General features: G+C 43.5%; 1 protein-coding gene across 1 annotated transcript; it reads right to left on the reverse strand.

Moving 5' to 3' along the window:
* Positions 1 to 5,289: 5,289 nt before the first annotated feature.
* LOC143002270 (tripartite motif-containing protein 16-like) lies at positions 5,290 to 7,328 on the reverse strand. The gene has a single exon (XM_076152295.1). It carries the CDS (start codon positions 7,309 to 7,311, stop codon positions 5,614 to 5,616), a length of 1,698 nt encoding a protein of 565 aa, XP_076008410.1. The 5' UTR covers positions 7,312 to 7,328; the 3' UTR covers positions 5,290 to 5,613.
* Between the last annotated feature and the right edge of the window lie 14,625 nt (positions 7,329 to 21,953).

Here is a 21,953-nt window from a genome sequence, read left to right on the forward strand (position 1 = left end):
GTGTGTGTGTAAGCTTTGTGTATGGAACAGTGCATGTTTCTGTGTATCCCAATGTGTTTCAATGTGTACATTTCAAAATGTATGTGTGTGTGTGAGGACCCAGCACCCAGGGACTTTCACACAAGGTTCACAGGAGCACAGAACAATCAGCACGAACAATACAAGGGGAAAATGTGGAGGATAGCGTGGACAAGAAGAGAGAAATACAGTCGAGCAAAGAAAGAAACAGAGGGAGAGAGAGAGAGAGGTGAAAGAGCGCTATGAGCTCAGAGTATTCAAATGAAACGAGGGAAAACAGAGCGAGAGAAAGAGAGAGAGAGAGAGAGAAGACTGGAAAGAAGCGACTGCCGTGTTCTCAAGTCTTTCTTGCACACCTACAAGATTCAATACTGCACCAGGATGAAAGGGAGTGTGTGTGTGTGTGTGTGTGTGTGTGTGTGTGTGTGTGTGTGTGTGTGTGTGTGTCAGTCTCTGTGTCTGAGGTCATCTGATTCATTATTTACCTTTTTTATTTTTTTATTTATTTACATGTGATGGCTGAAGCTGCGTTGGCGCTGTGTTTGCCACACGGCTGATTGTTGCTGCCCCGCTTTGCCTCGTTGGCCTTTGTCAAACACAGGCGGACGCTGATCGAGAGAAGTTTTATGTTCGACTTTAGGTCACGTCACATGCACCCTGTATAAATACTCCGCTGCCACTGTATGCTGAGATTACTCTCCTCCCTCCCTCCCTCTGTCCTCCTCTCCTCTTTGTCTTTACCAACATAAATCATGGCTGGCAGTCAATAAGCTCCTTGTCTCCAAGTTTTAAGTAGCCACCAAAAGGTCAGAATGCCCCAAATACCTCAGAGAGAGGTGCGAGGAACCATCTGCCTGTGACAGTGATACACACACTGCTGCAGCTCGGAGCTTCTGCCTCCAGGATACAATCTGCGTCTTGATCAACAGCTAAGACAGAAAGTGACAGAGCCAACAATGTCCACCAGTGCTGAAAAGTTTTGTCGCCTTTTGCGTCCAAAAATTCATTCAATCTTTAATAAGTCACCACACAAGTAGGAGCTCATTCAACTCTTTTTGTGAGATAGATTCATTTTGCACAATACATAATACTGGATACATTTCTGTCCCGATGTACTCGTATGAGGACGATGTTTGTTGGGTCTCATACAATCAGGCTGACACTGTTTCCACAAATCACACTGTAGATGTTTATAACAGGATGGCCTCTCTTCCTCTCTGCCACATATATTTGTCTGAGTGATTGGTGCGTACACTGGAGAGAAGCAAGAGGTACGAAATCAGATGAAAAATGCAACCAGGCATCAGCATGACCTGTACATAGTGTGTTGGTGTGTGTGTGTGTGTGTGTCCTCGAATGATATAGAGCGCAGTCAAGGATTGAATGATTCAAGTTGTCAGGGATGTTGAAGGATGTTTTATCAAGATGGCAGAGAGATGCAACTTAGCGCGTGTGCTTGCGTGTTCGCCACCGTGTGCGTCCCGTGTGTGTGAGCCTGTGTGCATGTGCTGCGCGTGTAAATGAAGCGCGAGACAAATGGTACAAGCGAGGGGATTTGGATTGATGGATGACGGAGATGATGGTGATGAATAAAAGGATGAAAGATGCAGTGGGGGGTAATGGGGCGTTCAGGTTCTTCACCTTTCCCGCTTTCCATAGTAGATGCAAACAGTTCCAGTTGGTGCTCAACCATCTGATGACAGTAGATCTCAAAATAAGAGCCCCTGTAAATGTAAACATCATAAATAGGTCCTGTTTAAGTCCTGTGAACTATCTTGTGTTTATATGTAAATAGAATTTTAGCAGCTCATCAGATGGAATAGGAAGCTTCCACAAATTTGCAAAACGCCACTCTGATAAGCACGCAGCCAAATCGTGGAGCAGAGGCCACCCGTCTGTGCTTTCCATCAAGCCAGAAACACCCACAATGTATCTAGTTAGTTTTTGTTTTTACAGATTTTATACAATTTTAAATCAAAAGGAAAGAAACTACTTTTGCAGGAGGCTCAATCCTCTGCTGTACAATTTTCTTGCCAGGTGCGTTTGCGTTTTTATAAACAGGGTTCCAAAATGTATGTCATCTCGTCCACACGGGGATTAGAACACATTTATAAAACATCAGTAATATCCAGAGTACAATCATTCCCCCGTTTGCAACAAAGGAAACAGCTTCCTGCTATGCTGATCACACATTAGAGTCTAAAGTCAATTTCAAACCCATGCATAATAAATACGTACCAATTAAAAATCACAAACTTAACTGACACGGCGCTGTCTTAATTCTAAAATCAATTATTTAGTTTGAAAGTCTCGGCAGCCTTTAAAGCCGTCACAGAGCATTGTGTATTTCTGTTACTGTCCAAAAGATGGTGAGACAGGGAACAACCTCCAAACTCTAATTTTGATCAAAAGAACTGAATTTTTGTTACAATCTCATTTATACAGCATTAAATAGGTATTCTCTTTCCATTATGCATGCATATTTGATGGGCTACTTCTTTCTTTTTCATTCATTTATTTAATTTATTTATGCAACACAACATATTTTCTACATCATATCAAATCTACAATACATTTTAATGATTTTTTCGTCATGAATTGCTCAAATGGATCACTGACACTGTACCCATATGATCAGGTTATGAGGTTATTATTAGGTTTAAGTCTGCTTGTGACCTAAGGGGCAAAGAGAACGACATGATTAAACAACGACTGCCACGGTGGCCCTCAGCCAGATGCTTGACCCCTTGCAAAAACGGGGTTGTGGGTGGGAGTCAGACGCAAAATATTGTCATAAATAAGTCAGTAATTAAAGGGCTTAGTGCCAGAGTGTAAAAGGCAATCAGCTGCAGTTTAAACAGGAAGTAAAAGCTCTGGAGGCGACGGTAAATACTTCTTCACTTGTGTGTTTTTAATATCATCAATATCAGATCATATTCACAAACAGTTTGTCATTCGGTCCACTTTTATTCAGCCCTCTTTTTTTGTTTGCCAAAATGCACTTATCTTATCTCTGGCTGCGAGCCTTCCAAGCACTCTGAGTCAAGCTGCTGCTGCTGCTGCTGCTGCTGCTGCTGCTGCTGCTGCTGCTGCTGCTGCTGCTGCTGCTGCTGCTGCTGCTGCTGCTGCTGCTGCTGCTGCTGCTGCTGCTGCTGCTGCTGGTAAACAGAGGTGATGATGATAAATGATGCAGGGTTGCCAAGGGAATATTCATTTATTTTGGGTTTTCCAGAGGAACGAAGATGATCGCCCACTCCAAAGAAATCACATTTTTGGGGTGACACCATGTTGGGGAACACAAAGTACTCACACTGTGTATCATAAACTCTCTCTCTCTCTCTCTCTTTCTCTCTCTCTTTCTACATCTTCGTCTTTTCTCTTTTAGACTTTCCTGTGCATGTGATGACTTTTCGCTCATCCCCTTTATAAGCACAGCTGAGGCAAGCAGTGCCTCTTCCTGTCCTGGTGACTTCTTCGTTCGTGCAGATGAGGGAGATCTGCTTTTGTCCTATTTATTTCATAGTCTTACTGTTTTTTATTGAATGTGGATTTGTAGTGCAGCTCCAAGTGATCCAGTCCTTCCACTTAAGTCACCGAGCGCCACCTCGGGCACTCATGACGTTGATAAACTGAACGTCTTAGAAAACAATTATATCTGACCTTATAATTGCTCAACACTCAACGCTAACATTACGCCGCACTGCTGCTCGTGTAAAACAACAGTCATTTGTCACACGAGGAGCTAAAACACAAGGTAGGAGGCAGAGCGGAAGGAGCTGCAATCAATCACCATCGCCGGCACACTTTTGTTTATTCTTCTTTTCCACCTTTTTTGTTTTTGTCTTTGGCTTTGAATGAGTATGTGTATGTGTGTCTGTGTGTGTGTGTCATCTTTACTTTAATAAGATTAATGATTACTTTAATTTCGCTCACCTTTTATTAATCATACTTAGGCCCTGAACTCATTCCTTCTTAAAGATTTGCTGAAGAAATTCATGTATTTTTCGCCATTTTCTTGACTTGATTCAGAATTTAATATCAGAGCTTTGTGTTCCCAGTCCAAAATATTTGCTGAAATTCCAGATATCGCCGACATCCAGACACAATGGACACTTCGGTACTAAAGATCTAGTTTTAAAAGAGATAAATTGTGACTAAATTGGGGGAAATGATCCTTTGGGAGCTTTTACTCATCTGAACTTTTGCATCAAGCCGTTCAACATTCAATCCAGCCTTCCCATTTCTCTCTGCGTCCCTTCAGTCTCTAGAATCTGAGTCAAGGCAGTGTTCTTATTATCATCAGCGGCTCTGACTAATGTCCCCGCAACACAAGCAGTGCAATGCCACAGTCAATACAGGGCTTCAATTATTAAGTGGGTATTGGTGTGCAGTTTGCTTTAGCGGTGCTGGAGACTTGTAAATGATTAAACACATTCAGTGTGAAGAATTGGTGTGTGTTTGTGTGTGCGCGCGTGTGTGAGAGAGAGAGAGAGTTGCGCAGGGATATTTAAGATACTGTTGCAAGTATTTTTGTCTTTTATGCTTTTGCATTAATTCAAATAACTTTCCTACTCTAAAGCTTAGTTGTGTAAACATACAACAGGAATCTGGACTTTTATAACGTTGATCTCAATCTTACGGACTGATCAACCGTCACTCCATCACTCTGCCTTTCATGATCTCCACTGTGGATTAAGATTGACATGGTCTTTGTGCCGATCTGATGAAGATTTGATTTGCAATGGAAGTACAAACAGAGTAGAACATGCTGCTCTTTCAAATATATGGCAGACTGTGGAGATCCATTTCTAGTCTGAACCTGCCTTACACCTGGTTTATAGTGTGACGAGCAGAAGGAGAGTGTTAGAACTGCCTTTGGCTGTTTATGTGTTGAATTATACCATCTTTCTTGTATCTGCTTTGGCAAAGAAAATCCACCCGAATCTCCTTGAAAGTTTCGATGTGTTGCTGTGTGCATTTTATTGTTTGAGCCTTTGAAATCCCATAATGTGAACCCTGTCACTCTGTGCCTACGGTCTTACAAAAAAAGCTGAAGTGAGAACAGCAGGAGTTTTTTTAAACTCGCCTATGAGGCTTTGTAGTCACAGGGGCTTTGATGTTTCTATAGTCAAGAAACACGGACGGACGGACGGACTGACGGCTCTGCAGGTAGGAGTGAGAGCAATTAGTTCAGTCATAGTGAAATACTGTAAGGGGATATAAAAATGAAGAACTCCTCACTTTGTCTTTAACATCAAGTTTATATCCACACATTTTTTGTATTCTACATTCCTTTTTATTATTATTCAACAACTTCCCAAGGTCTCAAGTAACAATTTGACATTGATTCAGTGCATTAGTGCCTAAATAAAGCAGTATTAAAGTTGCAGCTAAACATATAAAACTGTATTTTTGAGAGTGAGGTAGAAACATTTTCACACATTGGAATGTTCTGCTTTCCCAGAAATCGCACACACACAAGACAGAAGTGTTTAGAAGTGTAAGACTGAGATTAAAAAGATGCACAGAAAACACTGTCAAACTGATTGCAAATTAACCTTAATGTAAATGCAGCCAAAAACTCCACACTCTTATCTAATCTTTCTTGCAACGCAACTGGGCTATGTCTCCAGGTAAATAAAGCCTTAATCCAGCATAGAGCGGCTGTTTCGGATTGATCCGGACTCTGTGGAGGAGCATCATGGTGTCGGAAACGCCGTAAAAGGACAGACAACCTGCGGCTTGATCCAGGTACACGCCGACTATGGAGGTCGGGAGGACTGAGAGGGGAGTGACAACACTGTTATGCATGAAAGACCAACGGTTGCCCTGATGAAATAAGGACCAAGACTTTTCATTGTATCCAAATCTACTTTCACTTCCTGTTCTTTGAATGTCATTGCACGCGACTGCTACTACGACTTGTCCCTCGATCCACTCCACCTCCCAGTAACAACGTCTAGGCAGACTCTCTCTGCTCAGGACCTGCAGCCTGTCGGTGAATCTGTCTGGATGATCAGCATATGACCGTTTAGTCCCACATGTAACTCTTCTGTCCCCCTCAGATAGTGACAGATATTTACTCGCTGTGTTTGGATCCAGCTTCATTTCATGTGCATATTGCAACAGTTTATATCTGGTCTTAGGTGCTGCTGGTGACAGTAAAACATCCACATCAAGCAGCGTCAGTGAGATTTTGGTGCATCCCTCATTCAGACTGTTCTGTAGTTGACCTGTGACCTTTGACACAGCCGCTGACACATTCTCAAAGTACCTCAAAGGACAGAGTTGATTCAAGGGTGTAGATTTTCTGAGAAGTGGCAGTGACTTATAATGGTGTAGAAACTGGATGTGATCCTCTGTGTGTGATAGCTGCTGCAGCTCGGCATCTTTCCTCTTCAGCTCAGTGATCTCCTGCTCCAGTTCCTTCTGAAGCTTCTTAGCTCGACTCACTTCAGTTTTTTGCTGCACACGGATCTCCCACGTCACTTCTGAGCTTCTTTTCTCCAAAAGACGGATCAGCTGGATGAAAATCTCCTCACTGCCTGTCACTGCTTCATCAGCTGACTGATTGATGTCCTTCACCTCCTGCTGAAGTACATTCACGTCTTTCTGTATGTCCCTGATTCTCTGCTTGACCATGCGTTGACTTGCCGTGAGCTTTATCTGCCTCTTAGTCCTCTCTGCTGCAACTGAGACTGTCTCATGACCTTTGTGTTTATCTATAGAGCAGAGATAACAGATACACTGCTGATCAGTAAGGCAGAAAATCTTCATCAGCTCACCATGATGAGTGCAGATGTTCTCCTGAAGCTTGTTGGAGGGGGCGACCAGCTTGTGATTTTTGAAGCCGGGGGAGTCGTAATGAGGCTGGAGGTGCTGATCACAGTAAGAGACCAAACACTGCAGACAGGACTTGATGGCTTTCAGTTTTCTCCCAGTGCAGCAATCACAGCCAACATCTGCAGGGCCAGCATAGCAGTGATAAGCAAGAGCAGCTTGGTGTTCCGTCTTCTTCAGCTCCCCCACTAAATCTGCTAACATGGTGTTCTTCACCAGGGCAGGCCTGGGTCTGAAGGTCTGTCTGCACAGAGGGCAGCTGTAGATCCTTTTCCTGTCCTCTCCATCCCAGAAGTGTTTAATACATCTCATGCAGTAGCTGTGTCCACAGAGAATGGTCACTGGCACCTTCAGTAGATCCAAACAGATGGAACATTCAAACTTTGCTTGGTTCATTTGAATTCCTTGCTGTGCCATTTCACCTCTAACTAACAGTGAGTGTCTTAGTTTCATTTCCCCTGAAATGAGAGCAGTTTGTGCTCCTTTCCCGCTTGTTCGACCTCCGATCTGCAGTCAATGTGACCCTGCTGCTCTGAACTTCAGCACACTGGCTAAACCCATCTCTAATGTAGCAGATCAGTGAAGGGGAGGAACAGGAAGTCAGCTCGGAGGAGGAGGAAGAGGAAGAGGGCCGGCTGGTTGAGCTGTGATACACCCCAGAAAGAGCAGTGTTTGTGAATTTAACCCTCGCTTACCATACCAGGGTGGGTATTCCTTATTCTCTGATCTCTGCCTGCCTCGACCTCCCCACTTTGCCTGTTTGATCCTTTATTTTGTACGACCTCTTCTGGCTACAATTGAGATTAAAGCCTTTTAATTTCCCAGCTGCTCTTGTCCGACTCTGCGTTTGGTTTGGCTCTCACTGACTGTAAACAAAGAGTGTGTGTGAAGAAGAGTTCCTCTGTTCCTTGTGGTTTTGCCTCCATGAACAGCTCAAGTCCCCCTGGATTTCGTTTGTGTTGACTTCCATATTTGTGTGTGTGTGTGTGTGTGTGTGTGTGTGTGTGTGTGTGTGTGTGTTAAACTGGCCATTACAGCGCAGCACATGCAGTCAGCATTTTTAGGGATCTTTATCGTCCTGATCAATAACAACATTAACCATTTGGTTGTATAGAACAGGAGTAAAGTGAATAAGTATTGAACGTATTCTACATTCGCTGTCAGAGTTTGATGTAGATGTAAATAAATCACAGCAGCGCTCCAACAATGCATGTCAGAGAGACGCCGCTTCACACTGTAGCAAAACATTTAGAACACCTGAGGGTGCAACAGTGCTGCTGTGTTTCCCTGCAGCATTGAGAGCTCAGTTTCAGACTGCCAGGTACGGAAATATTACTAAAGTAATATTATAGTTTAAGATTTACGACTGTTCCCTCTTTCTTCTGAGGATCTCCACCTTGTAGTAAGTCCTGGAAGAATCATCTGTTTCGGTCACGGAGGTCAGATCAAGGTTGAGGAAGTATTGAGTCAGGCTGTCCAAATGAACCTGATTAGCATTATTAGCGTTATAACGTCCTTGTGAGTTCATAGCTGACGTGAAGCTCTGGGAAAATGAGTTTGTAAAAGCTCTTTTGGCTGAAGTCAATAATGACTAAATCGCTCTGTCTCTTTACTTTTCTCCTCATTGTCTGTCTTTTCCGGCAGGTCTTTAGGCCATTAATTATATACTCTATCTCCATCCCTCTGTGTACATCATCATTATTATAATGATTCACTAACTTTAACTAACTGTCATCACTGTCAAATTAAAGCAAACTTTCCACTTACTCCTGTTCCGTGACTCCGACATGAATGAGGCCATTTAAAATGTGTACTTTCATATTAATTCAGTCGGGAGGTGTATGCAGACTGGAGGCTCAGGCTTTGCTAGACTCGGTTTTGCTGTGATTACATTTTGTGGAATCAATATTGAATTTTTGGAAGCGATGTGGATCAATGAAAGCGACAAAATCAATCAAAAATGCAATCATAAACAAATCGGTTACACAGCTGGAACTAATCAGGGAGGTGGTTATCTTGAGCTCTGCCATGTTATTGTCAAACAAACCTTTTCTGATGGAGTCGTTTGGCAATAGTCAAAAGGAGAGCGAGTCACTTAATGAGGTTAAGATGAATGATTAGATGTGGTTCTCAGACTGGAAACATTGGTACAGGAGCCGCTGAAAGAGTTGTTTACATGTTAGACATCCGGCTGTGCTTAATAAAAGAATTAAGCACAAGAAAGCGAGGATTACAGGCGTCGGGATGGATGATGGATGATGGTCGCGGTCGCACAATTCACTGCATGCTGGAGGAAATTTGCTCCACATGTCTTCCACTATTTTCGATTTGTGTGGAAAATGGATAAAAATTGGATATACTCCTCTCCTCTCCTCTCCTCCCCCGTGAGTCAGAATCCATGAATTAAGAGGTTGCAGATGCACGAACGTATGAAGGACGACGTCATTAATAATATGATTAAAATGTAATAATCATTTGGAGAATTTGAACTGATTCAGATGCAAAATTTCCATCAGTTTTTCTACGAAAAAGCCTCAGAATGCCGTTGATCCTTTTGTGTTTATGTAAATGACATTTCCTGACTTTAGGCTTGTAGCTGGGCGAGCGAATTCAGATGCATCTGTCGCCAAAATAATCATTGTTATTCATACTTTCAGTGTGCTACTCCACAGCGTATGAAAAAGTAATGAAATTGAATTATTTATCATTTTGCTAGGGGCTTTCTGAAACCCCCTGCAGGACCCCGTGTGGACCCCACTTTAGGATCTGCTGCAGTTGAGCGACATGTCAAAATCAATGTGCTGCTATTTACTGTCAAAAAGTACTAAGTGGGTCAGTCCAGGTAATGTGGAAAGTAAGTAAAGTAAAGTAAAAGTTGTGTTGTTTATTATCTCGCTTTCATTCAAGAAGGTCAAGTTTTTTTTTGTGTTTCTTTGGTTTATTAGGTTGCATTTTTAAATGGATAATGTCCACCTTTTACATTTGCATTTAAATTTGGATTTATGTAGATTGTGTTCCCTTGTCTAACACCTTTGACCCTTTGCTTTATTAAGAGTCACAACTCCAACAAAAGCCTTAACAAAAAGGAATTTATGTCTTCAGACTTTCACAGAAACTCAAATCCGAGGTCTGATTTTGCTCTCAGATCAAACTCACGAGTCTGTGTGTAATTTCAATGCCTTTTAAACCACAATGTGAGTTTAAAAGTGAACTTGCTGCATCGATTTCAACATTCTAATCATTTAATGATAACGTAAACATGCTTAGTTAGGTTAAGATTCCTTTACTCTTCTTGTTCAGTGTTACTTTCTTTTGTTTAATCTTTCTAACATAAACTCCTAAATGTGTGTGTATGATGATATCCCAGACACACGCACACACAAACGCTCATCATCCAGAGCAATCCGTGTCGTTCTTTGATGGTCACGGCAAGATATAATTGAACGTCTGTCAAGAACATGAATCATCCAATTTCTCAGCTGTAGACAGATTGGATCTTCGCTCCCTCTGCAACTGGGAAAGTGCAACAAAACAGAACTGAAATAGTGAAATTACAGAACTAGAACTAGTTCTACTTTTGGTACCAACTTTGCCTTCAGACTCGCCTCATTACTGCATCAATCTGCCTCAATCCATGACCTTCATCCCAGCTGATTACACTAAACTGCAAACCGTTCCAGTGTAGGAAGCAAACAGCACTACATCATCTGCAAAGAAACGTACGATTCTGTCCACGCAAATCAAATTATACCTCAATACATCGTCTAGACATTTTGACTACAATTGGAAGTATGATAAGTTAAGTGTTATTGACCCTCTGGTTTCGTTTGTGAAAGCATTTCTTACCCAAAACCTTTGATAAATCTATTGTTCTTTTCTCTCCAAAAAAGCAGAATGCCTGAAATGTCCTTACAAAAACCAAGGGAATAGCAGATTTCTGAGCAGGCATCAGTGTGTTTGCTGTTGACAATTCCTCTACGTGCTTCTAGAGAACGCAGTGCCTGAAGTCTTCCGCCTGTCATTTCGATGTTTGTGCTGCAGTGTAAATGTTTCAGTAATTATCCAGCACCCTGAAGCCACCAGCTTGTTTAGAATGCGGGAGCTCGTATTCCTCCGGGAGGGAAAACACAAACTCAGACCGCATCCCTCGGATTGAAGCATCCTCACTTCAGCTACCAGTCACTTCTAGTACGAGTAAGAGTCTAGAGATGCTCAAAGGAGTAAAAGCTTTATTTCACCCTGTGTTTCCTCTTCGGAGCTTCGGCCTGTGGAAGCTACCGCGGTGAAGGTGGCAGGACTTGTAGAGCCGGGCTTAACTCCTCCTGCTCTTCCTCTGACGGTGTTTGTGCCCCTCTGTCCCTGTATTTGCTAGACAACCTGATTCAACTTGTCTTTTGTTCAACCAGCTGAACACGAGTCCATTACGACTGTCGCATTGCAGTTACTCGGTGCCAAATGAACCGCGGTGAAACTCTGCAGTTTAAGGGCAGTAGTAATGGATTATTGGGGTAATTACTTCTGTTTACCTTCATTAACCTTTAAAGGCATTTGGGGGGGGGGGGCTCGTATTTCTGCTGCCCTACTTTGTCAGCTGTTTCCCAGCAGAGTCCTTGGAGCCTCCATTTTTACAATAACCAGCAGATACGATGTGACTGCAATGAAAACGAGCCATTATTGAATCGCAAAATGTGTCAATTTGCATTTCTCTGCTTGATCTGCTCCTTAATGTTTGATTATACATATTTACAAGGATTTGAAAAGGGGTTTAATCACATTTTATAATACTGCAGAGCAAAGCAAGACTGAAGATTTGGTAAAATTGGGCCCCAGTCCATAATTATGAAATATAAATGTTACGCATTTAATTGATCTCATCTCCAAACCCAATACGGCCTCTTGGTTCACCCATCCATCCTGCTCGCAGCTATACAAGCCTGGATTAAGTCTCAGTTCATTCATATTTGTGATTCAGGTGAGATTCTGTGAGACGACACGATTCCCAAATGATAGAATATTCCGCAGATGTAGCACACAGGCTTTAGGAATGAAGTGGCAGTTCCCTTTCTCTCTCCCCTGAACAGCTGTAGATGTTGATGTAAATGAGCTCCAGCGCTCCCAGGAAGCCCTCGGGGAGAGAGGCAGATCGGGTCGTATTGCCCCGGGCGCACCTACTTCTTGATAAGTGGCTCTTTTTCAGGTATATTAAGAGACTGTGGGGAAGCTAAGTGGAGTCTGATCTCTCACGTAGGGTGGCTAAAAAGAACCCACCGAGCAGCTTCCACCATGTCCTCTTATTCTGTTTAATGTCTCTCGTGGCTTCTGGACAGACGGTTTGAACTCTTTGGCTCAGAGCTCCTGGACGACTACGAACACAGGATCCTTAAAACGCCTAATGTCGTCCTGGCGTCTCGTTCCCAGGCTTTAGGACAGGAATGACGCGAAAGGGGCCGAACTCGGATTATAGATTAATATTCTGTGAACTAAATCCTGATCTCCACCGTCTCTCCTGGTATTCGAGTCAGTCGCCCGTTCCATTCAAACAATAAGAAGCACAAATCTTACTTTTCCCTGACAAAATGGCAAAGTTGTTTTTCTCGCCATCTTTTCACACACGCACACACGGACACGCACGCAGGGACGCAGAGGGAGAGAGAAACAGTTAAGCAGGAAACGGAAACAATGATGAAACCTGAGTGTAACATTGAAGGATTAGAAACTGTCAAACACCCTCTTAAAAACAGACGATCGTCCCTATTTTGGTCCACTCTGTGTGTGTGTGTGTGTGTGTGTGTGAGAGAGACAGAGAGAGAGAGGGAGAGAGAGAGAGGGGTACTCAGCACATGCTCACTGCAATTAAACGGTATTTCACATCATAAAGTTTATAATTTTCCACATTTATTGAAACACAAGGCTGGGGCCCATTTGTAATTATTTAGCAGACAATTACAAACGCAAAGAATCTAGAAACTCACACTTCCTATATATATAAATGGTGGCATATATTTAACTCAACCGGTATTAAAGTGGAAATGGTTGTGACTTTGCTGTACTACAGATTTAACAGCATTTTTTCAGTCTTCTATGACTTTAAAATCCATAGAGTTGGGCTGCAGATGAGAGGATCTCCTGTATACCTGCAGACAGGTGGAGGACGGTTCAGCCTCTGCCGGTAGAAATGGATATTCTAACAATAGCTGAAAAGTTCCATTCCATAATTTCACCTGACACACCTGACTCGCCATTTCCCAAAATAAAAGCACAGGGCAAGCTTTTGTCAGCTTCGCTCTGTCCACATATGCTTTCCAGTTACATCTACACCATCTTCCTGTCTCTCTCTCTCTCTCTCTCTCTCTCTCTGTGTGTCCTTCCCCGTCAGTGTGCGTCCCTGCATGCGTCTCTCTCCTTGGTGTCGTATCGATTCCGAACACTCAGCCTGGTTGGGGCGGCGGCTGCAGCTTATGAGGCAGTGAAATGTCAGATGCCTTTGGGAGAGAGAAGATTAGACGGCTCAGAGCAATCCGTCTGTCCCTGTCTCTCCCCGTCTAATCATCTGCCTCTCTGCCTGTCTGAGTCCCTGCGTCTCAAACTGCTCTCTCTCTCTCTCTCTCTGTCTCTCGCCTTGCCTCTCGTCTCTCTCTCTCTCTCCACCGCTCTGCGTCTGTCTCTCTCTCTTTATTAGTCTTTCCCTCAGCTCCGCGTCTCTCTCTAATCCTCTCAAGTGCCGGTTTTCCTAAACCATATTAACGCAGGGATCATCTGCATCCACGGCGAATTAAAAACGGAACAGAGATGATCCGAGGGGTCGTCGTCGCGTCAGAACCTCACGTCTTCTCTCTGGGAAATTAAGCTAAGATCAGAGGATCCTCATCCCCGGTGTTTCAGAGGTCGACAGGTTTGTGGCCCTTGTTTGACACGGGATGCATTTTTGATCAGCATGACAGTCGCAACTTGCAGTTACAAGGTTCTTCGTTTGACTGGGGACTCTGTGAGGTCAAACAGAGCTACTCTCTTCTTCTAATTAAACACTGAAGGATGTGGGAGCTCCTGATCCACGGATCAAGAGGATATAGAGGCTCACCATTCCGGCCTGGGGGACATCAGCTCTTCATTTATTGAGAATGAAGTCGCTGTTGTATTAGAACTGAGATTTATGGACGATTCCAGGCGGATAGATCACACAGTCAGGGAGTGAAAGAGACAGAGAAGAGAGAGAGAGAGACAACCACACACACACACACATACACACACACAAATGTCCTTCAAACAGGGGGAATAACAGCATTCCTGAAAGTGATCAACATCCTGTGATTTAAATTTAGCCATAATTTAATTCATAAGCTTCATCTGCCATTCAAATGAGTCAAAACAGAAAGAAGAAGGGAAAAGTGTCACAGCCTGCAAGGGGGGAAACGGAACAAAGGGAAGATTGGGGCCCCGCTGCTGTGAGGAACAAAGGGAGGAGAAGTTTATCAGTGGCTGAAGGATAAAGATGTTTGCTTCAGACGAACAAAAGGATGAAACATATAAAGAGAAATGAATAAAGATCCAGGAGGGAGCAGGTAAATTAAATTCTCCTCAGTTCTAAAGTATTTGTTCCTGTGGTGCAATTATAAGTCAGTGTAAACATAAAATACACACACACACACACACACATACACACACACACACACACAGCAATATAACCCCAGGATAATAATAGTCTGGTAACTTTGCAGCTCTTCAAAGTTTGAAACGTTATTTATAACAGCAACACTGTCAGAGTTAATTAGGACGGCAGGGCAACAAATTACTGGACCGACTTATCGGTCAAACTTCAAAAATTAAGAAGACAATCAGCATAAACCTCATTTCTCCTCATTAAAGATGAAGGTTTGTTTTAGTCAAAGTTTTATTTTTCACTGTAATTCATTTGCTTGATCATCTGCTTCACTGTTGGTCACCGGGAAAGTTTGAGTCCATGTTGCACAATCGGCAGATCTACATCAAAATAAATTGTATATTTCTAGCACACACACCTGACCGGAATGACTGACAACAACTTTAATTGTGTCTTTTTGTGTCTTTGTGTGTTTGAATCACTCGTAACAAATTGCTCCACTTTAGATATCAAAGTTTTCTTTCTGCTTTTCATCTTTTGTGTCTCTTTAACGATTTATGCCTTCATGCACACGTGCCTGGGATGATTTGGTATAATCCACACTACACACACACACACACACACACACACACACACACACACACACACACACACACACACACACACACACACACACAATCATACTCATTTATACACACCGGTGTCACTCACATGCAGATTTGGGTCCAATTAAGCTGAGATAATTGTTCACAATTAAATTGTGTGTGTGTGTTTGTGTGTGTGTGTGTGTGTGTGTGTGTGTGTGTGTGTGTGCTATTTAGATGGGTTCACGTCCAGGTCAGCATCTCTTTCATCCATCAGGCTTCTCGATGGCTCTAATTAAGCCGCCGATAATTACACACACACACACACACACACACACACACACACGTACACACACACACACACACACACACACACAAACACACTAAATCAGAGACAAACACACACACACACACACACACACACACACACACAGGTAGCAGTTCTGTGCTTTAACGTGATTTAACACACAATGAGACGGAAGGAAGCGCCAACAAGGTTTTAATGTGTGGCGGGATGATGTGATGGATGTTTAGCAGATTTATGTGCAGGAGAGTCGTGGACGGGACCGAACCATCCATCACAGAGACGCAGTCCAAACACCGCCCCTCCCCCTCCCCCAAAGTCAAGTCCAAGACACGAGAGACAGAGTACAGTCAGTGTGAGCGCTGAACAGAGAAGGTTTCAGCTCAGACGTGCTTAATGTGGCGCTAAGGGAAACCCAGTCTCCTGATCTTCCTCTGAATCGCCAAAGACACTCCAGGCTCCTTCAGTCGGGCTGTCGGAGATGGAACGTGACCATCTTGACAGAAACGTGAAGAAGTCCTCAGTTATCCATCAGAAAGTGGTTTAGAGACACAGAGAGAGAGAGAGAGAGAGAGAGAGAGAGACAGACACACACTCTGTCTCTGTGTCTCAAACTGAGGCATCAGGCTGTGCTGCCCTCTGAGGACAGCTGCCTCTCTCTCTGTGGCTTCCCTTTCCGTTTTGTTTACTTCTCCTGTCCCCGTCGCTGAGGTCGGACCAGGCATACAGTGAGGCAGTGAGGCAGTCAGGCAGGCAGGCAGTGAGGCAGTGACTCAAAGAGGAAATGGCAGGACTCAGGGGGAACCTTGACATAAGTGCAAGTCAGGAAGTTGGAGACGATGGGAAAATATTTTGAGACTGGACCTGAGACGAGGAAGACTCTAATGGTCTGTCCACATCAGCCCCGCAGGATTTCTGTCCACCTGCCTGCCTCCTTTGCACTCTGCCGCTTCCTCGTACCTGTGTGCCAATCCACAGGTCTCTCTGTCCATCTGTCCATCCATCCATCCATCCATCCTTTGGTCCTTCCTCATGTCCTCTCCTGGTTTCTTTCCCTCTTCACTCCTCTAAACAAAAGAGGCAGGGAGCAGATCTAGTCTGTTGTTTTTGGTTTTCTGGCTCAGTGGACTGAACAGGCCTGCAGCAATCTGCTGTTTATCGCCCAGTTCCCCTGCAACTCACCCTCCTGAGGAGAATTAGCCCTCCTTGCTTCCTTCCTTCCGTTTCTGTCTTACTTCCTTTTTTCCCCTTTGAAAGCGAACGTGTCATCTTAGACGCCACTTCATGATGTCATCACTCATTCACACGTCCCAAAGAGACGCGTTCAACCAGTCACTCACTGGACAACTATGAACACACACACACACACAAACACACACACATATTTGAAGTATACAGTTAACATAATGTTTATGTCAACAGTGAGCTAAAATATTCTTGGCCAATATTAGAGTGTTTACTTATGTCAGCAAAACAATGTCGTGTGAGAGAGAGAGAGAGAGAGAGAGAGAGAGAGAGAGAGAGAGGGAGGGAGGGAGGGAGAGAGAGCATGTACAGCACAGAAGGTGACACAGATGCAGAGTGTTAAGGTGCAGGTGCTGGAAGCTTCATTTATCACCGTGGCGACCTGGTGCTGATTCCAGGTGTTTGATCGATCCGAAGCGCCACCTCTCTAAATCACCTGAGATGACGAGTGGCTTCATGAATACAACATCTAAACTATTGGATTAAGTCATTCTTCATGTTTGCTTGACATTTTTATCACAAACGGAACCAAACAGGCCTGAATGCGTCTTGGTTTAGGAGTCCAGCAGCTTTCAGTGTTTGTGATTCTCACGTTTCTTCCTGTTTGCAGAAACAAAATGAGGCTCACAGCAAACTAAACGGCAGCCAGAGGCGTCCCCTTCACCAGGTAATCTCCAGTGTGTGTATGTAACAGGCTCTTTCATCTGGCATCACATTATCAGTCCTTAGTAGGCCAACACACACACACATGCAGAGTGAGTGAGAGAGAGAGAAAGAGAGAGAAGGAGAGAGAGGGAGAGATGATTGGAAATGTGCTCTTGTATACACCCTGAGGCTCTTGTGCACCTGCTACTGATGAAATGAGAGGACACACTGGAAACATGTAAGCACACACACACAGACACACGCAAGTACTGGAGATTACCTGGTTTCGGGAAATGGCTGTTATTTTGTGTCCATTTATATATTTCAAATTTTTCTTATAAACTTATAAACTTAAGTCTGGATGTCCAAAAGAACTCCATGATTCTTGGTTTGATTTCTCACTTCAGAGGTGATATTTAATTACAGGATTGACTGTAGTCTGGACCGTATTGTCTGTGTGTGTGTGTGTGAGTGTGTGTTTTCTCCCTTGTTGGTAGTTTCTGCAAGCTAGGGATGAATCTAATTGAAGGGAGACTGCAGGCTGGAAACTTTGAGGCTCAACCATTGGAGTAATCCTGACTTGCAAAAGAACTACTGACAAAAATGAGAAACTCACACTCACATGGTGTCTCTCTCTCTCTCTCTCTCTCTCTCTCACACACACACACACACACACACGCACACACACACACGCACACACACACACACACACTGTATACTTCCAAGGACTGCTCGGTAAGGTGCACATTACAGTCATTTGCTCGGTGAATGGCTCCTCATAATTAAATGGCGGCTATAAGAAGCACATTTACCAGATGTGAGCTTCTTCTTCTTCTTCTTCTTCTTCTTCTTCTTCTTCTTCTTCTTCTTTTCCTACCGTTGACTCGTTTGTCACCTTAGCACGATTCAGACATTCCACACATCTGCTCTCAGGATGCTTGGCCAGTCGGTGTGTGTCACTTTGAAATATCTAGATTCCTGGTACCTAAGAAGTAAGTTTGATTAAAGTTTGAACACTGGTTGGAGACTTCATTTGAAGCTCAAGACTTTGAGGTTATGCTTTGATTCTCTGCTTCCTCTTCATCTTCCTTCCTGGGAGACAAATGTCCTCCCCGTCCTTTACCTAGTTTCGATAGCTTAAAAACCCACCTAGTCTCTCCGTCAACTTGACTACTGACTCCTTTACGCCCTCTATTGGTGTGGAATGGAACGGCGACAAGAGAGCCTACGCATTAAGTGATGTAGGGTTAGGGTTAGTGATGTACATGTCTGGTTAAATGAATACGAGGAAACATTAGAGCAGGTAGTTCAGATCAATAACTAATCAGAGAGTGACCTTCACACACACACACACACACACACACACGTTTTCTCTCCTGGGTATTCCCCCTATAATGTAAAGGGCAGTCAGCTTGTGTACTTTGAGGATCTTAATACTACGACCTCGCCACTTTTGCTCCCTCCTCCACTCCCATCAAACGACCGGTCGTACCTCCAGCCGTCACACAACTCCAAAGGGATCGATGAATCATTAAAGTATTAATTTAGAGTAGCTCATTGGCTTAATTACACAGAAACAAACGAGACCATCAGCAACAACACAGGGCTTTTGAATGGAACCCTGCAGATCCACCTTGATGTTTCTTCAGCAATACAACACGATTATATGTTTGGAGTACTACAGTATTTATTCTGTGTGTGGATCTGTGCCACGTTCTCTTTGCTACTTTGTGTTTTCAAGCTGTTATCTGAGGCGAGCAGGCAGCCAAAACGTTACTATAAGATAAACAATCCATGAAAAAAACCCATAAAGCTTTCCTGAGGCATATTTGTACATAATTAAACTACATGCTCAGCAGTCTTTTCACCAAATATCTCCAGAACGCAACAGCTTGCGAAAAGAAACGATGCCAACCACCTGATGGAGTTAGGATAAAGCAAATCGATAAGTCTTAAATTTCTAATTCTTTCAATTCTGTCATGTAGGAGACAGAGAGAGAGAGAGAGAGAGAGAGAGAGAGAGAGAGAGAGAGAGAGAGAGAGAGAGAGAGAGAGAGAGAGAGGTCGCGGGCCTTTGCCTGGGCCAAAAAAAAAGTTACGCGGAGTGTCGTCTATTTACACTCCCTAGGGGGCGTTCATGTCCTGTAAGGCGAGTTGACACCCGCCATTTCACACCGTCGAAGAAAACGCGCGAAGTTTGATTACATGTGCTAATTAGCATGGCGAAACGCGGCTACGACTCAGACTATTTCAGATATAGATTTTTATAGACTTTTATTGAGGACAAACGAAGAGGAGCTGTCCTGTGACCGCACGCAGAACAACTAATTCACAGAGGTAAGCCTATCCTAGGTCTGAGAAAGAGAGAGAGAGAGAGAGTCCACTGTCTACTGTTTGTTTGTGTGTGTGTGTCTGTGTGTGTCTGTGTGTGCCCCTGGGTTTGAATCCCCAAGTGAAATAAGTCAGTGTAGTGCACAGTTGTCACACCTTATCACAAATACATGCCGTTTTGTTTGTTTATACCCCTGGTGACACCATGGGCATTTCTCAGTGAATATATAGGTGTGTGTGTGTGTGTGTGTGTGTGTGTGTGTGTGTGTGTGTCAGTGTCACAGACAATTTCATGTATTCCACTATGTTTGGGCTTTGAGTCAGAAAGGGAGAGTTTTTAATTGTGGCTGGAGGGTGTGTTTGTTTTGTGGCTGTTGACCTCCCTGAGTGCACGCGGGGCCAGACTCTCTATTTAAATTTAGAGAAAGACCAATCGGCCAACACACACATACACACTCACACACTCAGATGGCAACCAATTTGCATCAGTTTTTAGATGTAAAACTGCAGGAAAGCCTTTCAGTACAGCTACAGGTGCTCTCTCTCTCTCTCTCTCTCTCTCTCTCTCTCTCTCTCTCTCTCTCTCTCTCTCTCTCTCTCTTATTGTAAAACACTGCTTAGAGAAACACATATACATAAGTGCAGATATGAACACATACACAGTTCTCACCTCCATCTGCATAGGTCTAGGTCTGCTAAAATATGCATGGAATACTACAGAAAGAGCTTTCAGTGGCAGTTTTGAAGTTTTGTCTGATGAGATCTACGCTGCCGACTCTTTGATTTTGAAGCAACCATCACTAAATCACCACAGAGAGGATGGAAACAAACAAACAAACAAATATTGTGATTTTGAATGAAAGTCCCTCATCTTAAGTGTTTTGTTTTTGCTGTAGTTTTCTTACTCGGGTTGTAAAACAAATCCATTATTCATATTTGCATCTGTGTAGAAATGCAACGGTTCAATTCTTCTGTGGACCTTTTTGCTTTGTTGACCCCCTGGGGAAGTTGATCAACCACCATAGGGTCGCCCAGGACAACTGAAAGATCTATACACTAAAATCATTAGTGTAATCATTTGTACAGATTAGGAATCTTGTGTGCGTTGAGATTTCCAGGCCTCGTCTCTCAGACTTTGACAGGACTGACGTGTCCTTGAAGGCCTCGTTCACAAAAAATTGAATCCCATTCCCAACATAAGTGGGTCTTGTGGCTCATATGTCAAAACGAATGCTCGGGAGAATTCTCCAGAGAAACCCGGAAAAACGCGTCGCCTGAAGCGAAAGTGTCGAGAAAGAAATGAGTCGTGTCGCGCTGCAGAGAAACAGAAAAGCTCCATAACAGATCAAATTGCTTTCAAATAACACACACACACACACACACACACACACGTCAGGAAGTAATAAAGTGGGCGGGTGTGTATCCTGCAAATGATTCTTCTCACAACAAAAAAAGGGAACAATCTGAACTTTATCTTGCTCCAAAACATCGTTGCCAGTTTAGCGTCAGAGTTAAGCACAGAGGAGGAGAAATCTGGGTCATCAGGCGAATTCAATCCTTAGCCGAAATTGTGCGAATAATTGACAAAGTGCAGCTTCCTTAACCGACCGAAACCAAACAAAGAGAGCCAGACAAAACAACTATTGTCTTCACTGAGCTGCGCTAGTAAACCTTTGTGTTTGTGTTGCCTTTGTTCAGTTAAACACAGCCTCTGTTGTTGAGTTTGACAGATAAATGGCTCCGGAACACTCCAGCGACAAAACGCGTGTCTGGCGGTTCTCAAACTGTGTTGCGACTCTACTACAACCATGGTAAGTGAAGTAAAGGACAGATAATTAAACCTGCTGACATGCAATTAAACAAATTAAACACGTTTCAGGAAGGAATGGTTCTGTTGTTATTCACTCCGTTAGTTTGTCGCTGCTGATCAAATGAACTTTCCTCTAACGACCTGCAGGGCTCATTACTATTCAATCGCCGCTGTGTAAAGGCCAGGGGGACAATCGGGCCAAAACAAAGGACAAACTTTAAATGTTTGTCAAAGACTAGAGTAGATTATTGCTGCGTACAGACTTTAATCTTATTATATTTGTTCTGTCCGGAAGCTACTCTGATAGAAACCGTCGGATTCTCATTTTCACTCACACATCAGTGAAAGCCTGAAGCCCTCACACTGCTCGCCTTCCCTGGATCATTCCGCCGTCTGCTTTCCACGCTTTCTTCTTCTTCTTCCTCCTGCAGGTTGAGGCTCGTTGAATAAAAAAAAAAAGCACCTTCAAGGCGGCAAAGCGGATAAAAACGCGAAAAGCTCGGATTGCACTTTTGCCAACAGGCCTTTACCCGCATAACGGCTTTGAATAATGCCTCAATTATCCTTTTACCTGGGAAA

The sequence above is a fragment of the Genypterus blacodes genome, unplaced genomic scaffold, assembly GCF_046128005.1.
Source record: "Genypterus blacodes isolate CSIRO-AG114 ecotype Tasmania unplaced genomic scaffold, CSIRO-AGI_Gbla_v1 ptg000055l_1, whole genome shotgun sequence".
Taxonomy (NCBI): domain Eukaryota; kingdom Metazoa; phylum Chordata; class Actinopteri; order Ophidiiformes; family Ophidiidae; genus Genypterus; species Genypterus blacodes.

Excerpts from the sequence above, each read along its gene's own strand:
- LOC143002270 (XM_076152295.1), bottom strand. The coding sequence starts at position 7,311 with ATGAAACTAAGACACTCACTGTTAGTTAGAGGTGAAATGGCACAGCAA.